Source organism: Hyperolius riggenbachi, chromosome 5 (genome assembly GCF_040937935.1).
Source record: "Hyperolius riggenbachi isolate aHypRig1 chromosome 5, aHypRig1.pri, whole genome shotgun sequence".
NCBI lineage: Eukaryota > Metazoa > Chordata > Amphibia > Anura > Hyperoliidae > Hyperolius > Hyperolius riggenbachi.
This window is the reverse complement of record NC_090650.1, coordinates 374,089,222-374,111,307: the sequence shown is the minus strand read 5'-3', so window position 1 is coordinate 374,111,307 and position 22,086 is coordinate 374,089,222. Positions and strand designations below refer to the sequence as shown.

The window sequence follows — 22,086 nt, the reverse complement described above, 5'->3', positions numbered from 1 at the left end:
CACTCTGGTAAATTTGATAGTCAAACTTTATTGGTTGAAATGATCACTGGTGAATGGGCTCACTTTCATTGCTTTGCCCTCTAACAAGTTAAACCCTAGCTTTTCCAAAGTGGAATCTCCCCTTGCTTAGGATACCTGTGAAGATCAAGTCAGTCCAAGTCCTATAAAGAAGGTACAGTCAAGAGTGTCTTACCTTGTTCCCTTTTAGCGTTGTCTTATTATGTGGTTGAAGTTTTTGCCTAACATTGTTTTGGGAGGAAACTTTAGCCCACTGCCATTGAGTTACACTGTTGCATTACAGTTGGTCCCACCCCCATCCTGTTATGGCCATGTCAGTTTTTCGATGCAGCACACACTCTACATTTATTCCCCCGCCCCAGGGTGCCCCAGATCTTTCAGGATCCTAGCAACATCCCTGTAGATTTCAAAGACATAAAAATGTAGGTCTGCATTAACACATTTGGCAGCAGTGGGTTTGGCATAGGTTACTTGCAGCTTGGTTTTTCTAAGCAGATGTTCAACGTCATGGTGGCTGAGTAAACAAATATAAAGAGAGTCCCTTTTACATTTTGCTGTCCTTAAGAGCCATTCAATACAATGCAGTACAATGATTTGCACAAGGGCCACTTTAAATGATTGTATTCAGTCCCTTTAAAAAGTTCAATACTGTTTTCATGAGTTTGCCCAACAGAGGCAATATTTTAGGTTGGGATTCCTCACCAACCCACTCTAATTCCCACCTTTATGAACCCTGTCAAACAGTGCAGTGACGCCTTTTTCTGTAGGAATACCCCAAAAAGGGGCAGCAGTGTGAAACTGTTGGCACCCCTAGAGGTCTCTGTTGGTATTACAGCTTCCACCTCATCTTCATGATTTGAATGTCACTGTGCATAAAATTCCAGAGCATAATGTAAACAATCACCTGATTTGTCTGAAGAATCATCAAAGATCACCTTGACAACGTTGCCATCGTTGGCGATTGTTAAGGATGTGGAAGGGTTATAAGTGTGCTTCCATGGCTTCAGGCTACCATCATGCTTGATGTACCGTGTGTGGAGTTCAATAGGAGACTGACGATCTCCTTTGGAAGATGGGAAGTAGTCCGCCCACATGTCAGGACCTAAAACAATGCAAAATAAGTGTAAAATATAAACAATGTTACTGAAAGGTCTGTATACGCTCTTAAAGTGGACCTGAACTCTTGCACAGGACAGAAGGAAAACAAACGGAAATGCACCCTGTATGTATTTGGAGAGTTTAGCTTGTCTAATTCCCCCCTCATCTGTGACTAATCCTAATTGTAATTTTCTCTCCCAGCTGTGTCAGATGAGCAGCTAATTTGTAAACACAGGATGTTCACCCTATGTCTGCTTCCATGAAAGCAGGAAGTAGACACACTGCAGCTTTATTGCTGGATTTGTATCAGCTGTAACAAAGAAATGTTTTTCTTTAAAGGTTATTATGCTGTTGCTTCCATTTTAGAGCAGAGAGGAAGTTCTGAGTTCTGGTCCGATTTAAGCCATCAGAAAACCTACAAACCGCTAGAAGGCAAACATGTCGCAATTAAAGGTTAACCTCACTTATAATTAATCATTTATCTCTGTGTATTTGGCACATGTGCATGCATAACATCGATACTTACCCTCTTAGCAATTGTAGTGATTCCACTAATCTGGCTAATATGACTTTTTTTTGGAGGGGGGGGGGCATACAAAACAAAACACAAGATGCATTTTCCCGGCACCAGAGGGTGATGTGAGTATAAACAAATTGGATCTTATTTGTTAATGAAGAAAACATCTTAACATTTTTAAAGTTATTTTTATATGTTGCCCAAACTAATTTGGACACCTTTAAAACTGATTAGTTGAAAAAAATACTACTAATGTCCAAAGTGTCTGTCGAGTTATTTATCCACTGTCTTCACAGGAAGTAGTCACATCTCCTCAGTGTCTGATTGGAAACTCTAGATATGATGGGTTTATGCTTTGCCAGAGAAATCGCCGCTGGGAGACTTGGGTGCAGGATACAGCAGATATACAGCTTACCCTGCTCCTGCACAAGTCCCGGCAGTGTTAATTACTATTCCCCCTCCAGGTCCACGTGGACGGTGGCAAATAATGTAATTTGGCTTCCTGCTAATGCTGGCAGCCGAATTACAGTGTTTTAAAAGTAACTTCAGCTCCGTCTTCTGACAGCGCCGTAGTTAGTCACTGTACGCCCCTACAGCCATAATTCCTATTATGGTCTATGGTGGTGCCGGCTGCGCTCAAATCTCCTGCGCTATAATCCATGTGCCAGAGAGCTTCCAGGAAAACAGAGGGCAGGTCCAGCTTGGACGAAACTACGGACATAGCTGCAGCATACCTCCCAGCAATTTGAGACAAGAAAGACACGTTTAAGACACGCCCCTGCCACACCACTACTCACACCTACACCACAGCCCTACTCCCACCCCCACCACACTAGTCACACATACCACAAAGAATTCATAAGCAAAAATAAGCAAAAAACATATTGATATAATTCAAACCACAGTGGTCCAAGCTGACACAATTAGTTTTCCTTCACATTTGAAAATAAGAAATATATCTATTTTTGGAGGATAGGAATAAAGTTTGGAGTTCATTAAACACATTTTCAGTAGAAAAATAGATAAATTTACATAGATCTGTACACCAGCCCTGAAAGAGGGACAAATGAGGAAGTAAGGGGAACAGAAGTAGACATCATAATCTTCACACTCATAACAAGTGTAGTCACAAAAACACCTGATCTGAGCTATGGACCCCTTTATCAGGCGTTAAAGGGGTCCATAGTAGTTGGGGGACCCCTTACAGTTTTGGACCCCTGTGGTTGCAGGGGCTGCTCTCCTGTAGTTATGCCCCTGCTGAGGGATGTGGTTCCCAAAGAGGGACTGTCTCTCTGAAAAAGGGACAGGTGGGAGCTATATCAACTAGGAGGGAAGTCCCAGTTAGATTGGGCCCACAAGGTTGATTTACAAAAACAGGCTTAAAAGAAAAAAATGAGAAAAAAGTTTCCTGAAGCAGCCTACAAGGGCTAAATGAGACAAGCATTATCTGTGACTGTTTATGACAAATGCTGTACTTTCTTTGCAACAATTTTGATCTATTAAACAGACCATCTTCATAGGTCCACAAAGAAGCTGCTTTTGGTACGTTTTAAGGCAATAAAAAATGGTATTTCAAAATAAACTGCAATAACTGACAGCTTTACAGATGCTTTCCCATAATGCAACAGTGAATCCTTTATAAGTTACTGGATTCTATACCTGAACTAATAAGCATGTGTGAGTAAAATTCATATATTTGATATGCTTTATGAGTATACATTTAGATACATGCCATACATCACATTGGAATATGAAGTTAATCAGAAGCACTCACCATTGGCCGGACCATATCCCCATGCATATCTTCGTGACATCACCTTAATGATTGCGTCTCCTTGTTATAGCTCATTCAGTAAGGATGTGGATGTACCACTATGTGTGTCTGCGAATTCTCCTGCTATGTCATTTATAGACTTGTACAAAGCCTGTGAGACTGGAATGGTACAGCCCTCCCCTCATGGCTGCTGCTCTGTGAGGGAATTACACAGTTATCTGGACTAACAAGTCGGGGTGCCCCGTGGGACCACATTGGAGGTATCCTGATTCCATCTCATATTTGGAGAGAGCAAATCTAATCTGGTCACAAGAATACATCAGCCAGGCAACATTCAGGCACATCCCCTGACAGTCTGACAGAAACCCAATCACTGCAGATGATGTGAGAAAATGCTTCACTCAAGCCGTTTAGTGCTGTGAGAGCTTTACACATACATGATTAGAACATTTATAAGTTCATCTTGTCATTAGAAAAAGGCGAGTGCTGGAACTAAGATGAATGTACTAGAAGCAGGATAGGCTGCATTGCCTGAAGAACAGAGCAATTGGCAGGTCTGCTTCTATAACAAATGTGTTTACTGGTAATTATGTTTATAGTTGTTGGGGTCATTGTGTCACAGGAAGTACTGGAGAGTCAGTGGCGTACCTAGGGCATTTGACACCCGGTGCTGGGTATTATAAGACACCCCCCCCCCCCCCAAAAAGTAAAGGGGCAAAAAATGGGTGGCGCTACAACATGCGGCGCGCAAAGCGCGCCGCGGCAAAAAAATGGGCGTGGCCATGACCGGATGAGGGCGGAGCTAACTGTAATTTGACGTGAACCCGGGTGAGAGTGATATGGAGGCTGCCATATTTATTTCCTTTTAAACAATACTAGTTGCCCTGCTAATCTATTTGGCTGCAGTAGTGAACTGAATCACACCAGAAACAAGCATGCTTGTTCAGGGTCTGTGGTTGAAAGAATTAGAGGCAGAGGACCAGCACGGCAGCCAGGCAACTGGTATTGCTTAAAAGGAGATAAATATGGCAGCCTCAATATTATTCTCACCTCGGGTTCCCTTTAAAAGTGCAATGCAAAGACAGTGGGCCCAAGTTTTGGTGACCCTTTCCCCAGAAAATTCACATAATTGTGCAGGTTTTCTCAAGAAAATACACGTAATGTGTGCAGATTTGCCCAGAGAATACGTTCAATCATGTCGGCAGATTTGCCCAGAAAATACATGCAATCATGTCTGCAGATTTGCCCAGAGAATACGTTCAATCATGTCTGCAGATTTGCCCAGAAAATACATGCAATCATGTCTGCTGATTTGCCCAGAGAATACGTTCAATCATGTCTGCAGATTTGCCCAGAGAATACGTTCAATCATGTCGGCAGATTTGCCCAGAAAATACATGCAATCATGTCTGCAGATTTGCCCAGAGAATACGTTCAATCATGTCGGCAGATTTGCCCAGAAAATACATGCAATCATGTCTGCAGATTTGCCCAGAGAATACGTTCAATCATGTCGGCAGATTTGTCCAGAAAATACATGCAATCATGTCGGCAGATTTGCCCAGAAAATACATGCAATCATGTCGGCAGATTTGCCCAGAAAATACATGCAATCATGTCGGCAGATTTGCCCAGAAATTACATGCAATCATGTCTGCAGATTTGCCCAGAGAATACGTTCAATCATGTCGGCAGATTTGCCCAGAAAATACATGCAATCATGTCGGCAGATTTGCCCAGAGAATACGTTCAATCATGTCGGCAGATTTGCCCAGAAAATACATGCAATCATGTCGGCAGATTTGCCCAGAAAATACATGCAATCATGTAGCAGATTTGACCAGAAAATACATGCAATCGTGTGGCAGACCTGTCCACAAAACACTTCAATCATCAATAGTTGCCCCCAGTATAGCTAGTATAGTTGCCCCCTGTATAGCTAGTATATTTGCCCCCTGTATAGCTAGTATATTTGCCCCCTGTATAGCTGCCCCCAGTATAGCTAGTATAGCTGCCCCCAGTATAGCTAGTATAGCTGCCCCCAGTATAGCTAGTATAGCTGCCCCCAGTATAGCTAGTATAGTTGCCCCCAGTATAGCTAGTATAGTTGCCCCCAGTATAGCTGCCCCCAGTATAGCTCCCCCCAGTATAGCTAGTATAGCTGCCCCCAGTATAGCTGCCCCCAGTATAGCTAGTATAGCTGCCCCCCAGTATAGCTGCCCCCAGTATAGCTAGTATAGCTGCCCCCAGTATAGCTAGTATAGCTGCCCCCAGTATAGCTAGTATAGCTGCCCCCAGTATAGCTAGTATAGTTGCCCCCAGTATAGCTAGTATAGTTGCCCCCAGTATAGCTGCCCCCAGTATAGCTCCCCCCAGTATAGCTAGTATAGTTGCCCCCAGTATAGCTGCCCCCAGTATAGCTAGTATAGCTCCCCCCCAGTATAGCTGCCCCCAGTATAGCTAGTATAGCTGCCCCCAGTATAGCTAGTATAGCTGCCCCCAGTATAGCTAGTATAGCTGCCCCCAGTATAGCTAGTATAGCTGCCCCCAGTATAGCTAGTATAGCTGCCCCCAGTATAGCTAGTATAGCTGCCCCCAGTATAGCTAGTATAGTTGCCCCCAGTATAGCTAGTATAGCTGCCCCCAGTATAGCTGTCCCCAGTATAGCTAGTATAGCTGCCCCAGTATAGCTAGTATAGCTGCCCCCAGTATAGCTAGTTTAGTTGCCCCCAGTATAGCTGGCCCCCAGTATAGCTGCCCCCAGTATAGCTAGTTTAGTTGCCCCCAGTATAGCTAGTTTAGTTGCCCCCAGTATAGCTAGTTTAGTTGCCCCCAGTATAGCTGCCCCCAGTATAGCTAGTTTAGTTGCCCCCAGTATAGCTAGTATAGCTGCCCCAAGTATAGCTGCCCCCAGTATAGCTAGTTTAGTTGCCCCCAGTATAGCTAGTTTAGTTGCCCCCAGTATAGCCAGTACAGTTGCCCCCAGAATAGCTAGTATAATTGCCCCCAGAATAGCTAGTATAATTGCCCCCAGAATAGCTAGTATAATTGCCCCCAGTATAGCTAGTTTAGTTGCCCCCAATGTGAGGAAAGCCTGGAAGGAGGGGTGGCGGGGAGGGGGGCCGGACCCCCCACCTCCCTCACCTGGGTCCCCCTCCTTCTGGCGCTTCCCCCTCCTAATTAGCAGCAGCGGGCAGGAGCGGCGAAGAAGACTCACTCACCTGCTCCTGGCGATACCGGCGGCGCATAACGTCATCCTCACGCGACGCTGGTCTCCGACTTCTCTGTTGCTCACTGTGCTTCCGCCAATCAGGAAGCACAGTGAGCGGTGGAGAAGGCGGAGACCAGCGTCACGTGACGATGACGCTATTTGCCATCGCCTGGAACGCAGGAAGGAGGTGAGTAAGTCCTCTTGCCCGCTGCTGCCCGCTGCTGCTAATTAGGAGGGGGAAGCGCCAGAAGGAGGGGACCCAGGTGAGGGAGGTGGGGGGTCCGGCCCCCCTCCACGCCGCTTTCCCCGCCACCCCTCCTTTCCGTGCTGCTTCCCCCTCCTGTCCTGCACAGGCCTCTGTGGGAGGCCTTGATGACACCCCCTGGGGCGCCCGACACCCGGTGCGGGGCGCCCCCTGCCGCCCTATGGTAGGGACGCTACTGTGGAGAGTAATGAGTGAATGAACAGGAAGAGGTCCTACAAAGTAAACCTGTACTATCGGGCTGAGCTTAGGAGGAAGTGAAGGATGAGATTGAACTCACCGCTAACTGACATAGGCCTCAATTCACTAAGCTTTATCAAACACTTTATCGAACGTTTGATAATTTACCTCATGAGTAAAATTTTATTTTGAATTCACTAAGGTGTTATAGATTTATTGAATGTTTTATTGATAAAATGTTTAATAAATCTATAACACTTTAGTGAATTCAAAATTAGATTTTACTCACGAGATAAATTATCAAACGTTGAGACCATCTACAACAGCAACTGTTAAAGTGAATGGTTACCGATTTAAGAATAAAAAACTCAGATACTCACCTAAGTAGAGGGAAGGCTCTACTAATGAGCCTTCCCTCTCCTCTCCCGGTGCCCTCAGGATCCTCCGTTCAAATCCCCCGCCGCGGGGGACTTCGGAAGTCTTCGAGAGCACTCGGGTTCCCGAAGACGGGCCGCTCCATACTGCGCACGCGCGAGTGTGTCATAGACCCGCATGAGTGCGTCATAGAGGGCACTCGCGAATGCGCAGTATGGAGTGGCCCGTCTTCGGGAGCCCGAGTGCTCCCGTAGACTTCCAAAACCTCCCTTTGGCGGCGGAAGTTGCAGTATTTGACCGAACTGGTCGATTACTGCTACGGGGGATCCTGAGCGGGACCGGGCACCGGGACAGGAAAGGGAAGTCTCATTAGGACCGAGCCTTCCCTCTCCTTAGGTGAGTATCTGACTTTTTTTTTTTTTTAAATCGGTACCCATTGGCTTTAAGGTGGCCACTAACGATCCAATTTCTAACAAAATCATTCGAGCAATCAGATAATTCTGATCAGAAATGAAATATCATAATATATTGTTCGCTACACCATCAATGAAGCAAACTTTGCTTTCTATTTATCACAACCGACAAGGAAATTCAAATTTTGGTTTGACAAAAATCCAATCAGACGACTGTTTTTATAATCGTTCATAATCAGTTGTGCCCATCAACGTAGATTATTTCCAACTAATCCGATCACATTCAATCAGAATTATCTGATCGTTTGGACAATTTTTTGCTAGAAATTGGACCATTAGTGGCCACCTTTAGATAAGAAAAATAATAATTTAAGGAAGTCACGCAGGGGCATAACTAAGAGTGGAGAAGCCCCTGCAATTGCAGGGGGACCCAGAGCTGAAAGAGAACTACTACTTCACTCGTTCCGATAAAGAGGTCCATCCTTCAGGTCAGGGGCGTAACTAAGAGTGGAGAAGTCCCTGCAATTGCAGGGGGGCCCAGAGCTGAAAGAGAACTACTACTTCACTCGTTCCGATAAAGAGGTCCATCCTTCAGGTCAGGTGTTTTTGTGGCTACACTAGTTATAGGTGTGACGATTATGATGGCCACACGTGTTTTATGACCCTTGGAACATGGGCCCCGAGGCTGTGAGGGTTACCAGGGGCAGGCAAGGGAAATATTGTGAATATTGAGGGGCCCTATCACAATCTGCTGGGAAACCTCATGATTTGTAGTTACGCCCCTGAAGTCAGGTGGACAATGCAGTTTAAGATGTAGGTAATGATATTGTTCACACTGTTAAGTCCTAATTTTTTAATGACCCCATTATGAACACACAGACTTTAATTTATTTAAGCCGGGTACACACTTTCAATTATGATTGGCCAATAACTGAACCATTGTATATATCCTCCTACACCTGAAAATTACTTTTACTTTTATTCCGCGGCTCCCCTCTCCATCACCTATACAGGGTGCACCTACCTGGATAACCTATACTGGGGTACCTGTACCTACAGTATGTAACCTATGCTGGGGGGAACCTATACCTAGGTAACCTATACTGGCGGCACCTATAGCTGGCTACTTATACTGGGGGCCCCTATGTCTGGCCAATTATACTAGGGGCACCTATGCCTGGCTATCTATACTGGGCGCACCTATAGCTGGACACCAATACTGGGGGCACCTATGCCTGGCTTTCTATACTAGGGCCACTTATAACTGGCTATCTATACTGGGGGCACCTATGTCTGGCTACCTATACTGGGGGCACCTATGCCTGTCCATTTGTATGGGGGAAACCCATACCTGACTACCTACACTGGGGGCGTAGTATAGGTTCGCCAGTCCATGGGGGGGTGAGGGCAAAATTTTTACACCATCGCCATGGGTGCAATTTAGCCTAGAAACTGCCCTGAATATTAGCTTTATAAATAGGATATACATAAGTGTACTCCAGGGCCGGGCCGAGGCATAGGCTGGAGAGGCTCCAGCCTCAGGGTGCAGTGTAGGAGGGGGCGCACAATTCATTCAGCTGTCATTCCTAATTGTGTTTGAAGCAGAAAGTAATAAGAAAAGGGGATACATAGCAGTGACTGCAAGCCAGATAACTAGATATTAAGGTGTTGGGGAGGTTGTGGACCCTGTGGCGCCTCTTAGTCTAATAGCAATCAGTGTGTGACAGCTGGGGTGGGAGGGATGGAGGGGCGCACTTTGGTGTCTCAGCCTTGGGTGCTGGAGGACCTTGTCCCAGCTCTGGTGTACTCCGACTCTTACAGCGACTATTTTTTGTAGCCCTCGTCAACTGGGCACAATGGGTTGGGTGTTTAAGCTGTAGTAGAGCCTCCAGTCACATGAAGCCTTCTGGCACGACAATATCAGAGTCCCTGTGCCAAGATAACCAAAGCAAAATAAGCAATGCCAAAGGGACCTGCTGTGGATACATCCAGGCTTTATAAAACGCAGTAAGGTCTCTAATGCCCTTGTGTTGCAGTCAGTTTTGTAGGATCACTCTGGGTGATGAAAAGCTACTGTTTACAACTGGGCCTATTTTAAAGTAAAGCATGGCATTTAAGGGTTTGAGCTGTAATCCCTTCTGTGCACTCGTGTTCAGTGAGGTAATGCCCCAGACACGTTGGCATCTGTGAATTCTTACAGGCAGGATTTCTAGAAACATTGCTATGTTTGGTGGCATATACCAACCGATGTTTGTTTGCTAGGAATAAACTGCTCAATCCATTGATTTCGTAAAGTAGCGCTGTGGAAAGGCATTTGAGCTATTACTGTACAGTTGCCAGGGCGGTACTTAACTAAGCATACCAGCATTGTACGGATTTCCTGTAATACCCTGGGATACATGCTGGTAGTTTAGATAGCTGCACGGCAACTGCCATGTGATCAATGGTGTCCCAGTAGAAAGAGAGAGCCTAAGAGCCCTTTTACACTTAATCAGTTGCTCTCAGTTAAAACGGAAAGAAAACTGATTTTCAAAGTAATGCCCATGTTTTCCTATGGCACCTTTCACACTTAACGCGTTTTAACTGAAATCTTCTTCCCAATGCACTGCTGTGGAAAAAACGCAAACCAACGCGCACTAACGCGTACAAACGCATACCAACTGATTAAGTGTAAACAGGGCCTTAGGGCCCTTTTACACTTAATCTGTTGCGCTCAGTTAAAATGCAAAGAAAACTGATTTTCAAAGTAATGCCCATGTTTTCCTATGGCACCTTTCACACTTAACGCGTTTAACTGAAATCTTTGTCACAATGCACTGCAATGGAAAAAAAACGCGTACCATCGCGTACTAATGCACACTAAAGCACACCAACTGATTAAGTGTAAACGGGGCCTTACAGAAGGCGTGTGGCTTCAAATATAGTACTTTTCCTTTCTGATGTATATGCCATAGCATTGCAAAAACAATCTTACCCACTGAGTCACCTTGGATTTGTAAAACCGGCCACAGAACATAAGGTTTAAGTATTTCTTTTATTTGCATGTCTCAAGTCACGTCTCAGTCAGAGCCTTTGCATGCTTGTGCAGTTGTGTAGTTATCATCATTATATCAACCCTCCCTACTGATTCATTATCTTTTGGTCATTTTTTTTGTTTTTGGTTGTTGTTTTTTAGTATCGTTTTATGTAAAATCTTGTAAAACGAAAAGATTTAAAACACATTTCCCGTCATATATATATATATATATCAGATGTGACGTTTTTCTATCTGCACAGGGGTTGCCATCTTGCTGTCAATGTCGACTCGGCAGTATACACAGAACAGAAAGCCAACAAAATGTGCGTTAGGGAGTTGACTGAAGGTGTGGTAGGGATGTGGTTGAAGGTGTGGTGGGGATGTGGCTGAAGGTGTGATAGGGATGTGGCTGAAGGTGTGTTGGTGATGTGGCTGAAGGTGTGTTGGGGATGTGGCTGAAAGTGTGGTGGGGACGTGGCTGAAGGTGTGGTGGGGATGTGGCTGAATGTGTGGTGGGGAAGTGGCTTAATGTGTGGTGGGGATGTTACTTAAGGTGTGGTGGGGATGTTACTGAAGGTGTGGTAGGGATGTGGCTGAAGGTGTGGTAGAGATGTGGCTGAAAGTGTGGTGGGGATGTGGTTGAAGGTGTAGTAGGGATGTGGCTGAAGGTGTGCTGGGGATGTGGGTGAAGGTGTGCTGGGGATGTGGCTGAAGGTGTGGTAGGGATGTGGCTGAAGGTGTGAAGAGGATGTGGCTGAAGGTGTGATAGGGATGTGGCTGAAGGTGTCGTGGGGATGTGGCTGAAGGTGTGGTAGGGATGTGGCTGAAGGTGTGATGGGGATGTGGCTGAAGGTGTGATAGGGATGTGGTTGAAGGTGTCGTGGGGATGTGGCTGAAGGTGTGGTGGGGATGTGGCTGAAGGTGTGGTGGGGATGTTACTGGAGGTGCGGTGGGGATGTGGCTGAAGGTGTGGTAGGGATGTGGCTGAAGGTGTGGTGGGGATGTGGCTGAAGGTGTGGTGGGGATGTGGCTGAAGGTGTGATAGGGATGTGGTTTAAGGAGTCATGGGGATGTGGCTGAAGGTGTTGTAGGGATGTGGCTGAAGGTGTGGTGGGGATGTTACTGGAGGTGTGGTGGGGATGTGGCTGAAGGTGTGGTAGGGATGTGGTTGAAGGTGTTGTGGGGATGTGGCTGAAGGTGTGATGGGGATGTGGCTGAAGGTGTGATAGGGATGTGGTTGAAGGTGTCGTGGGGATGTGGCTGAAGGTGTGGTGGGGATGTGGCTGAAGGTGTGGTGGGGATGTTACTGGAGGTGCGGTGGGGATGTGGCTGAAGGTGTGGTAGGGATGTGGCTAAAGGTGTGGTGGGGATGTGGCTGAAGGTGTGGTGGGGATGTGGCTGAATGTGTGGTGGGGAAGTGGCTTAATGTGTGGTGGGGATGTTACTTAAGGTGTGGTGGGGATGTTACTGAAGGTGTGGTAGGGATGTGGCTGAAGGTGTGGTAGAGATGTGGCTGAAAGTGTGGTGGGGATGTGGTTGAAGGTGTAGTAGGGATGTGGCTGAAGGTGTGCTGGGGATGTGGGTGAAGGTGTGCTGGGGATGTGGCTGAAGGTGTGGTAGGGATGTGGCTGAAGGTGTGAAGAGGATGTGGCTGAAGGTGTGATAGGGATGTGGCTGAAGGTGTCGTGGGGATGTGGCTGAAGGTGTGGTAGGGATGTGGCTGAAGGTGTGATGGGGATGTGGCTGAAGGTGTGATAGGGATGTGGTTGAAGGTGTCGTGGGGATGTGGCTGAAGGTGTGGTGGGGATGTGGCTGAAGGTGTGGTGGGGATGTTACTGGAGGTGCGGTGGGGATGTGGCTGAAGGTGTGGTGGGGATGTGGCTGAAGGTGTGGTGGGGATGTTACTGGAGGTGCGGTGGGGATGTGGCTGAAGGTGTGGTAGGGATGTGGCTAAAGGTGTGGTGGGGATGTGGCTGAAGGTGTGGTGGGGATGTGGCTGAAGGTGTGATAGGGATGTGGTTTAAGGAGTCATGGGGATGTGGCTGAAGGTGTTGTAGGGATGTGGCTGAAGGTGTGGTGGGGATGTTACTGGAGGTGTGGTGGGGATGTGGCTGAAGGTGTGGTAGGGATGTGGTTGAAGGTGTTGTGGGGATGTGGCTGAAGGTGTGGTAAGGATATGGTTGAAGGTGTGGTAGGGATGTGGCTGAAGGTTTGGTAAGGATGTGGCTGAAGGTGTGGTGGTAGGGGTGTGGTTGAAGGTGTAGTAGGGATGTGGCTGAAGCTTTGGTAGGGATATGGTTGAAGGTGTGGAAGGAATGTGGCTGAAGGTGTGGTAGGGATCTGGCTGAAGGTGTAATAGGGAGGTGACTAAAGGTGTGATAGGGATGTGGCTGACGGTGTGGTGGGGATGTTACTGGAGGTGCGGTGGGGATGTGGCTGAAGGTGTGGTAGGGATGTGGCTGAAGGTTTGGCAGGAATGTGGCTGAAGGTGTGGTGGGGATGTGGCTGAAGGTGTGATAGGGATGTGGCTGAAGGTGTGGTAGGGATGTGGCTGAAGGTGTGGTGGGGAGGTGGCTGAAGGTGTGGTGGGGAGGTGGCTGAAGGTGTGGTGGGGATGTGGCTGAAGGTGTGATAGGGATGTGGCTGAAGGTGTGCTGGGGATGTGGCTGAAGGTGTGGTAGGGATGTGGCTGAAGGTATGGTGGGGATGTGACTGAAGGTGTGGTGGGGAAGTGGCTGAATGTGTGGTGGGGATGTGGCAGAAGGTGTGGTGGGGATTTGGCTGAAGGTGTGGTAGGGATGTGGCTGAAGGTGTGGTGGGGAAGTGGCTGAAGGTGTGGTAGGGATGTGGCTGAAGGTGTGGTGGGGATGCGACTGAAGGTGTGGTGGGGATGTGGCTGAAGGTGTGGTAGGGATGTGGGCGAAGGTGTGGTGGGATGTGGCTGAAGGTGTGGTAGGGATGTGATTGAATGTGTGGTGGGGATGTGACTGAAGGTGTGGTAGGGATGTGATTGAAGGTGTGGTGGGGATGTGGCTGAAGGTGTGGTGGGGATGTGACTGAAGGTGTGGTGGGGATGTGACTGAAGGTGTGGTGAGGATGTGGCTGAAGGTGTGGTAGGGATGTGGCTGAAGATGTGATAGGGATGTGGCTGAAGGTGTGTTGGGGATGTGGCTGAAGGTGTGCTGGGGATGTGGCTGAAGGTGTGGTAGGGATGTGACTGAAGGTGTGGTGGGGATGTGGCTGAAGGTGTGGTGGGGATGTGGCTGAAGGTGTGGTGGGGATGTGGGTGAAGGTGTGGTAAGGATGTGGGTGAATGTGTGGTGGGGATGTGACTGAAGGTGTGGTGGGGATGGGGCTGAATGTGTGGTGGGGACGTGGCTGAAGGTGTGGTAGGGATGTGGGTGAAGGTGTGGTAGGGGTGTGGGTGAAGGTGTGGTGGGGATGTGGCTGAAGGTGTGGTAGGGATGTGGCTGAAGGTGTGCTGGGGATGTGGCTGAAGGTGTGGTAGGGATGTGGCTGAAGGTATGGTGGGGATGTGACTGAAGGTGTGGTGGGGAAGTGGCTGAATGTGTGGTGGGGATGTGGCAGAAGGTGTGGTGGGGATTTGGCTGAAGGTGTGGTAGGGATGTGGCTGAAGGTGTGGTGGGGAAGTGGCTGAAGGTGTGGTAGGGATGTGGCTGAAGGTGTGGTGGGGATGCGACTGAAGGTGTGGTGGGGATGTGGCTGAAGGTGTGGTAGGGATGTGGGCGAAGGTGTGGTGGGATGTGGCTGAAGGTGTGGTAGGGATGTGATTGAATGTGTGGTGGGGATGCGACTGAAGGTGTGGTGGGGATGTGGCTGAAGGTGTGGTAGGGATGTGGGTGAAGGTGTGGTGGGATGTGGCTGAAGGTGTGGTGGGGATGTGATTGAAGGTGTGGTGGGGATGTGGCTGAAGGTGTGGTGGGGATGTGACTGAAGGTGTGGTGGGGATGTGACTGAAGGTGTGGTGAGGATGTGGCTGAAGGTGTGGTAGGGATGTGGCTGAAGATGTGATAGGGATGTGGCTGAAGGTGTGTTGGGGATGTGGCTGAAGGTGTGCTGGGGATGTGGCTGAAGGTGTGGTAGGGATGTGACTGAAGGTGTGGTGAGGATGTGGCTGAAGGTGTGGTGGGGATGTGGCTGAAGGTGTGGTGGGGATGTGGGTGAAGGTGTGGTAAGGATGTGGGTGAAGGTGTGGTGGGGATGTGGCTGAAGGTGTGGTAGGGATGTGGCTGAAGGTGTGGTGGGGATGTGGCTGAATGTGTGGTGGGGATGTGACTGAAGGTGTGGTGGGGATGTGGCTGAAGGTGTGATAGGGAGGTGACTGAAGGTGTGGTAGGGATGTTGCTGAAGGTGTGGTAGGGATTTGGCTGAAGTCGTGGTAGGGATGTGGCTGAAGGTGTGGTGGGGATGTGGCTGAAGGTGTGGTGGAGATGTGGCTGAAGGTGTGGTAGGGATGTGGCTGAAGGTGTGCTGGGGATGTGGCTGAAGGTGTGGTGAGGATGTGGCTGAAGGTGTGGTAGGGATGTGGCTGAAGGTGTGCTGGGGATGTGACTGAATGTGTGCTGGGGATGTGGCTGAAGGTGTGGTAGGGATGTGGCTGAAGGTGTGGTAGGGATGTGGCTGAAGGTGTAGTGGGGATGTGGCTGAATGTGTGGTGGGGATGTGACTGAATGTGTGGTGGGGATGTGACTGAAGGTGTGGTGGGGATGTGACTGAAGGTGTGGTGGGGATGTGGCTGAAGGTGTGATAGGGATGTAGCTGAAGGTGTGGTGGGGATGTTACTGAAGGTGTGGTAGGAATGTGGCTGAAGGTGTGGTGGGGAAGTGGTTGAAGGTGTGGTAGGGATGTGGCTGAAGATGTGGTGGGGATGTGGCTGAATGTGTGGTGGGGATGTGACTAAAGGTGTGGTGAGGATGTGGCTGAAGGTGTGTCACAGAATGTGCCTTGGGGCAGGGCCGGGCCGAGGCATAGGCTGGAGAGGCTCAAGCCTCAGGGCGCAGTGTAGGAGGGGGCGCAGAATTCATTCAGCTGTTATTCCTAATTGTGTTTGAAGCAGAAAGAAAGAAGAAAAGGGGATACATGGCAGTGACTGCAAGCCATATAACTAGATATTAAGGTGTTTGGGAGGTTGTGGGCCCTGTGGTGCCTCTTAGTCTAATAGCAATCAGTGTGTGATGGCTGGCGTGGCAGGGATGGTGGGGCGCACTTTGGTGTCTCAGCCTTGGGTGCTGGAGGACCTTGTCCCGGCTCTGCCTTGGGGATGTGACTAAATGTGTGGTGGGGTGTGACTGTTTGTGTGATTGGGGTGTGACTGGTTTTGTGGTGGGGATGTGACAGAATGTGTGGTGAAAGTTAGAATGACAGTTTGGCATGAGCATGGCATGAGTGTGACTACTAGACTAGTGCTGGAGGTTTGTCTGTTGCCCCAAATTTTCACAGTAAAATGTCCCATTTTGAAAACTCGAATACTTTGACAGTGCGCAATAAGCAAGAAATAACCAAAAATATTAAAAAAGCATACCTGCAAATCATGAGTTTTGGGCACGTGTTAGATATTTCTGAAGCACTCTGCAGCATTTTACATAACCTGGAAACTATGTGTATGGGGAGCGGGTAGGTATATAATCTTCCCAGCACATCCCTCTAATGTCTGTGGACAGAAGCCAGGACCTCATGCTTAGAGATTAAACTGCACTTAACATTTCCAACTCGGCTTTGAAAGCAAAGCTAACTATTAATCCTAAACAAACACTCAGCTGCTAGCTGTACAAAGCATCATACACTTCCTCTATCCTCTACATTCTGAAGAAAAGCAACATAATAATATGATATCACATTTTGATATCCGAACTACCCAGATAATCCGAACTTTTTCCACTATCCGAACTTTGAATAGCAATTCGGATATTTTTTTAAAATGCCAACAGATTATCCGAGCTATATTCCCTATATAACTATATTCCCATCTGAAATCCGAAATCCGGGCGGATAGTTAGTTCTGATATCCGAGCACAAGCCAAAATCACCTTCAATTGCCAAAATCCCTTTCTAAAGGCATCCAGGAAAAGAAGAGAGAGAGAGAGAGAGAGAGAGAGAGAGAGAGAGAGAGAGAGAGAGAGAGAAAGAGAGAGACCACCGAAAGGGTTTTTTGCCATTTTCAGGTCACTTCCGGTTTTCTATCCGGATATCCGAATCCGGCCGAATACTGAGGTCGGATATCTGATTCGGATTGGAAAATTTTAAACTCGGATATCTGACCCGGATCGGATATCTGGGTATCCGGAATCTGAATTAGATCCAGATAGTGAAAAGTGGTATCCGAGCAGCTCTGACGATAAAGTGTTTGGCCAGCTTTAGTAGAACTTGTTATGTATTGTATTGATCATGAACCATAGGAGCTCTACTCCTACTCTGAGTCCTCTAATGCTCCTCTCTATCGTTTTTTCCACTCGATTCTGCAGTCGATTCTCTTATCTTCCGCTTGATTTTCTTATCTTTTTCTATTCCATTCAGAAATCGAGTGGCGAAAGAGTCGAAAGGGAGACCAGACATGTCGGAAATTATCTATCGAATCATCTAATCTCCTAAAAAACGAACCGTGTATTCCCAGTATAATGCTATTGTTCCTTTTGAGTACAGTACATGGATGATACACATGGAAGAGGGGGCTGCACATGGAGTGGGAGGAGCGCTGCTGGACATGAAAGGGGAGCCACAAGGAGCGCTCTCCTTGTTCAGCCTGTGAGTTTAGGTGGACGGTCTTGTCTTGGTAGGTTTACAGTTGTGCCATACTCCTTCCATTTCTGAATGTTTGCTTGAACAATGCTCCGTGGGATGTTCAAGGTTTTGGAAATCTTTTTGTAGCCTAAGCCTGCTTTAAATTTCTCAATACTTTATCCCTGACCTGTCTGGTGTGTTCTTTGGACTTCATGGTGTTGTTGCTCCCAATATTCTCTTAGTCAACCTGTGAGGCCGTCACAGAGCAGCTGTATTTGTACTGACATTAGATTACACACAGGTGCACTCTATTTAGTCATTAGCACTCATCAGGCAATGTCTTTGGGCAACTGACTGCACTCAGACCAAAGGGGGCTAAATAATTATGCACACCCCACTTTGCAGTTATTTATTTGTAAAAAAAAAATTGTATGATTCTTGTTCCACTTCTCACGTGTGCACCACTTTGTATTGGTCTTTCACGTGGAATTCCAATAAAATTGATTTATGTTTGTGGCAGTTTTGGCTCTGCATACTTTTTCTAACCCTAACACAAAGTTACTTAATGACCAAGTTTGTGAGCTTTGCGGTCTTTGGCATCATTAATTTGCATTGAAATGAAAACAATCTGATTGGCTGTTTGTGGCTCCACCCCCTATTTCTGAATTTGAGCCCCAGTCACCCAATAACCAACTGTACCAGGTTTGAGGCCTGTGCCATTAACAGTGCAAGAATGGCAGCAGTTAAATATTCCTGTTGAAAAGCAATAGGTGAAGTTTGATTCACTTTTGTAGGCTCCACCCACTTTTCTGAATATTAAACCCAGTCACCCAGTGACCAACTGTGCAAAGTTTAAGAACCCTCCCATTAACAGTGTAAGAATGGCTGCAGTTTACATTTTCCCAGTGAAATTTGTATTTGTCTCCACCCACTGATGACCCGGCGTTGCCCGGGAATGTATTTGACTGGTGTTGGCTCCGCCCACCTTCTAACCCTAATGCACAAACACTCAATGACCAAGTTTGTGAGCTTTGGGGTCCTTGGCATCAATAATTTGTATATTCCAATAGAAATTAAACAAATCAGATTGGCTGTTTGTGGCTTCACCCCCTCTCCAGCATTTGAACCCCAGTCACTCAATGACCAGCTGTAGCAGGTTTGAGGCCTCTGCTATTAACAGTGTAAAAATGGCAGCAATTTAAATATTCCACTTGAAAATCAACAGGTGAATTTTGATTGGCTAGTATAGGCTCCACCCACTTCCCTGAATATTAATCTGGGCAAAGTTTGGGAACCCTGCCATAAACAGTGTAAGAATGGATGCAGTTTACATTTTCCCAGTGAAATTTGTTTTTTTGCTCCGCCCACTGTTTGTAACCTGGACACACAGTCATTCAGTGACCAAGTTTGTGAGCTTTCGGGTCCTTGGCATCAATAATTTGTATTTTCCCATGAAATGAAATGAAACAAATCTGATTCACTGTTTGTGGCTCTGTCTCCTTTTCTGAATTTGAACCCCAGTGACCCAATTACCAACTGTACCAGGTTTAAGGCTTGTGCCATTAACAGTGCAAGAATGGCAGCAATTTTAATACTCTCCTTGAAAAGCGACATGTGGTTTTTGATTGGCATTTTTAGGCTCCACCCACTTTTCTGAATATTAATCGCAGTCACCCATTAACCAGCTGTGCAAAGTTTGAGAACCCTGCCATTAACAGTGAAGAAAGGCTGCAGTTTACAATTTCCCAGAAAATCTGTTTTTAACTCCACCCACTTTTTGTAACCTTGACACAAGGTCACTCAATGACCAAGTTTGTGAGCTTTTGGGTTCCGGGCATCAAAATTGTGTGACTGGGAGCAGTTTATCCAGCAAAGAAATCAGGCTGTTTGTGGCTCCACCCCTTTACTGAATTTGAACCCAGACACTTAACGACCAACTGTAGCAGGTTTGAGGCCTCTGCCATTAGTTTCAGTATTCCCCTTGAAAATCAACAGGTGAATTTTGATTGGTTCTTGTAGGCTCCACCTACTTTTCCGAATATTAATCCTAGTCACCCAGTGACCAACTGTGCAAAGTTTGAGAACCCTGCCAATAACAGTGTAAGAAAAGCTGCAGTTTTTATTTTCCCATGAAAAAAGTTATGTGTTTTTGGCACCGTCCACTATTTATAATCTTGACATACAGTCACTCAATGACCAATTTTATGAGCTTTGGGGTTCTTGGCATCAATAAGTTGCATTTTACCATTGATAATAAACAAATCTGAGTGGCTGTTTTTGGCCCGCTCCCTTCAGAATTTAAACCCCAGTCTCCCAGTGACTGACTGTTGCAGATATTAGGCCTCTGCGATTAAGAGTGTAAGAATGGCAGCAATGTAAATATTCCCCTTGAAAATCAAAAGGTGAATTTTGATTAGCTGCTGTAGGCTCCACCCACTTTTCTGAATATTAGTCCCAGCCATCCAGTGACCAACTGTGTCACCCACCCATCCAGTTTGAGAATCCTGCCAATAACAGAATGGCTGAAATCAATCTAAAAAATCTGATTGGCTGTTTGTGGCTCCACCCCTTCAGTGAATTTGGACCCCAGTCACCCAATGACTGACTGTATCAGGTTTGAGGCCTCTGCCATTAACAGTGTAAGAATGGTAGCAATGTGAATATTCCTCTTGAAAATCAAAAGGTGAATTGTGATTAGCTGCTGTAGGCTCCACTCACTTTCCTGAATATTAGTCCCAGCCATCCAGTGACCAACTGTGTCACCTTGAGAATCCTGCCAATAACAGAATGGCTGAAATCAATCTAAAAAATCTGATTGGCTGTTTGTGGCTCCACCCCTTCAGTGAATTTGGACCCCAGTCACCCAATGACTGACTGTGCTTGAAAAGACAGAACACAAAGACCGAGAGCCGTATCTAGTGTAGTATGTTTCACCAATATGAGAAAAAATAATTTGAATGAGAATATACTCACAAGTGTGGGTCACCACATAGGCAACCACTGTAATGACAGGTGGGGAGAATTGTCTACCTGACCCCACTCAGGCATAAAAAGTCGCTCTCTAAAGTAGGAAAATGGGGATACACCCCTCCACCTGGGGTGGACAAGATATGCAAAGTAAAAATAGAGGCGCCAAAACAGGATAAGATAAATTTAAAAACCGTTTAAAATGAGGGGGTGGGTGGAACCAATACCCTCAAAAATGACCAGGCTAAATACAAGCCGTAATAACAAACAGATATTTATTGGTCTCCAGAAATAATGCAACGCGTTTCACGGGCACACATCCCGCTTCATCAGGCAATCTGAGGTAGGAGAACACTGGGGAAAAAAAGAAAACAGAAAAAACAATGCTAGGAGGTACTCAAATATCTTTTCATCACAATTTTTCATAACACCCTTATCATTCTAATAAACTTCCATCTGGTTCTATCAGTGAGTGGTAGTGATGTCTTATAGAGAAAAGACTAGCCCTGTGACAAAATAGGTCCAACCACCCCGTGGTGGGAAACGTTTATATGCATGTATATAGTCAGCAGCTAATGAGGCAATGTTGTCCATGCACGGCGGCATGTGAAAGTATTAGTGTAAAAACCCAATAACACTTACCAGATATAGGTCAATTGTGAGCTAGAGCGCCTCTGTAGTATGGGTGCGCACTCCTTGGATCCTTTTAATGAATGGCTGAGAACTGGAACTCCCGCCGAGCGGGTCTGGGGGCCGGAAAAGGATCTGACGCAAGGGCAGCACCATATGTCATGTGTACATTGCATCATTGTAAAGAATAGGGCCGCACAAAGACGCTTGCCCGGACGTACTTACGCAACGTGCGCACACGTCACGGTGTAGGAGGTGATGTGGGCGGGTGCGTATGCAAGCGGCGACGCCTGTATACAGGCGTCATAATATGGAGAGTGATGTGGGCAGATCTGTATGTGCAGGAGGCGGCGCATGCGTCTAGGCAGAGAGAGGCGCCGCCGTCACCATCAGAAGTAAGGGCGACTTGCCCTGCTTACTCGAAAAGGGGGGGGGTACAAACTAAAAACTCATATGGGAAGGAGGCAATCAACAACTGTTAGAGGCGAAAGGGGGTCCCTTTGTGATTGGGACTGAATCATCAATTAAATAGCTATAGGTAGCCTATATCGCTGTAGTGACAGTGTCGTGATGTAGCTAAGTGGCTGTCTAGATGTTCTGCTGCCTCCCGCTGGTTTAAAATTGTATTACACCTGTATCAGAACAATATCAAAAATAAAGTACTATGTTTAGTTTTGGGAGAAAACATTTTCTTCATGTAAATAATTCTTGTGGATGTTATTGATTCTTTGTTTTGCCGTCATGGTTTCCCTATATGTTGTTAAAAATATGGGAGGTACCCTCCAGAGTAGCATAAAATGTACAATGTATAAATTACTATAATACAGATTACAAATAACCTATAAAACTGAGCCATCAAAAGACTTCAAAAAACAACATAAGGTAAA

The 22,086-nt window shown here is 46.7% G+C and overlaps 1 protein-coding gene across 2 annotated transcripts in view; it reads right to left on the bottom strand.

Moving 5' to 3' along the window:
• Positions 1 to 22,086, bottom strand: part of LOC137519017 (carbonic anhydrase 3-like) — a 69,573-nt gene that overhangs the window by 25,009 nt on the left and 22,478 nt on the right. Inside the window, exons 1-2 of one of the 2 annotated variants that reach the window (XM_068237591.1) lie at positions 3,408 to 3,605; positions 923 to 1,120 (exon numbers count right to left, since the gene is read on the bottom strand). In XM_068237591.1, coding sequence (XP_068093692.1) covers positions 923 to 1,120; positions 3,408 to 3,447 — 238 coding nt within the window. In that variant the 5' untranslated portion in view covers positions 3,448 to 3,605. Of the gene's footprint in view, positions 1 to 922; positions 1,121 to 3,407; positions 3,606 to 22,086 lie in introns of those variants that run through there. The other variant, XM_068237592.1, reaches the window with a different exon arrangement.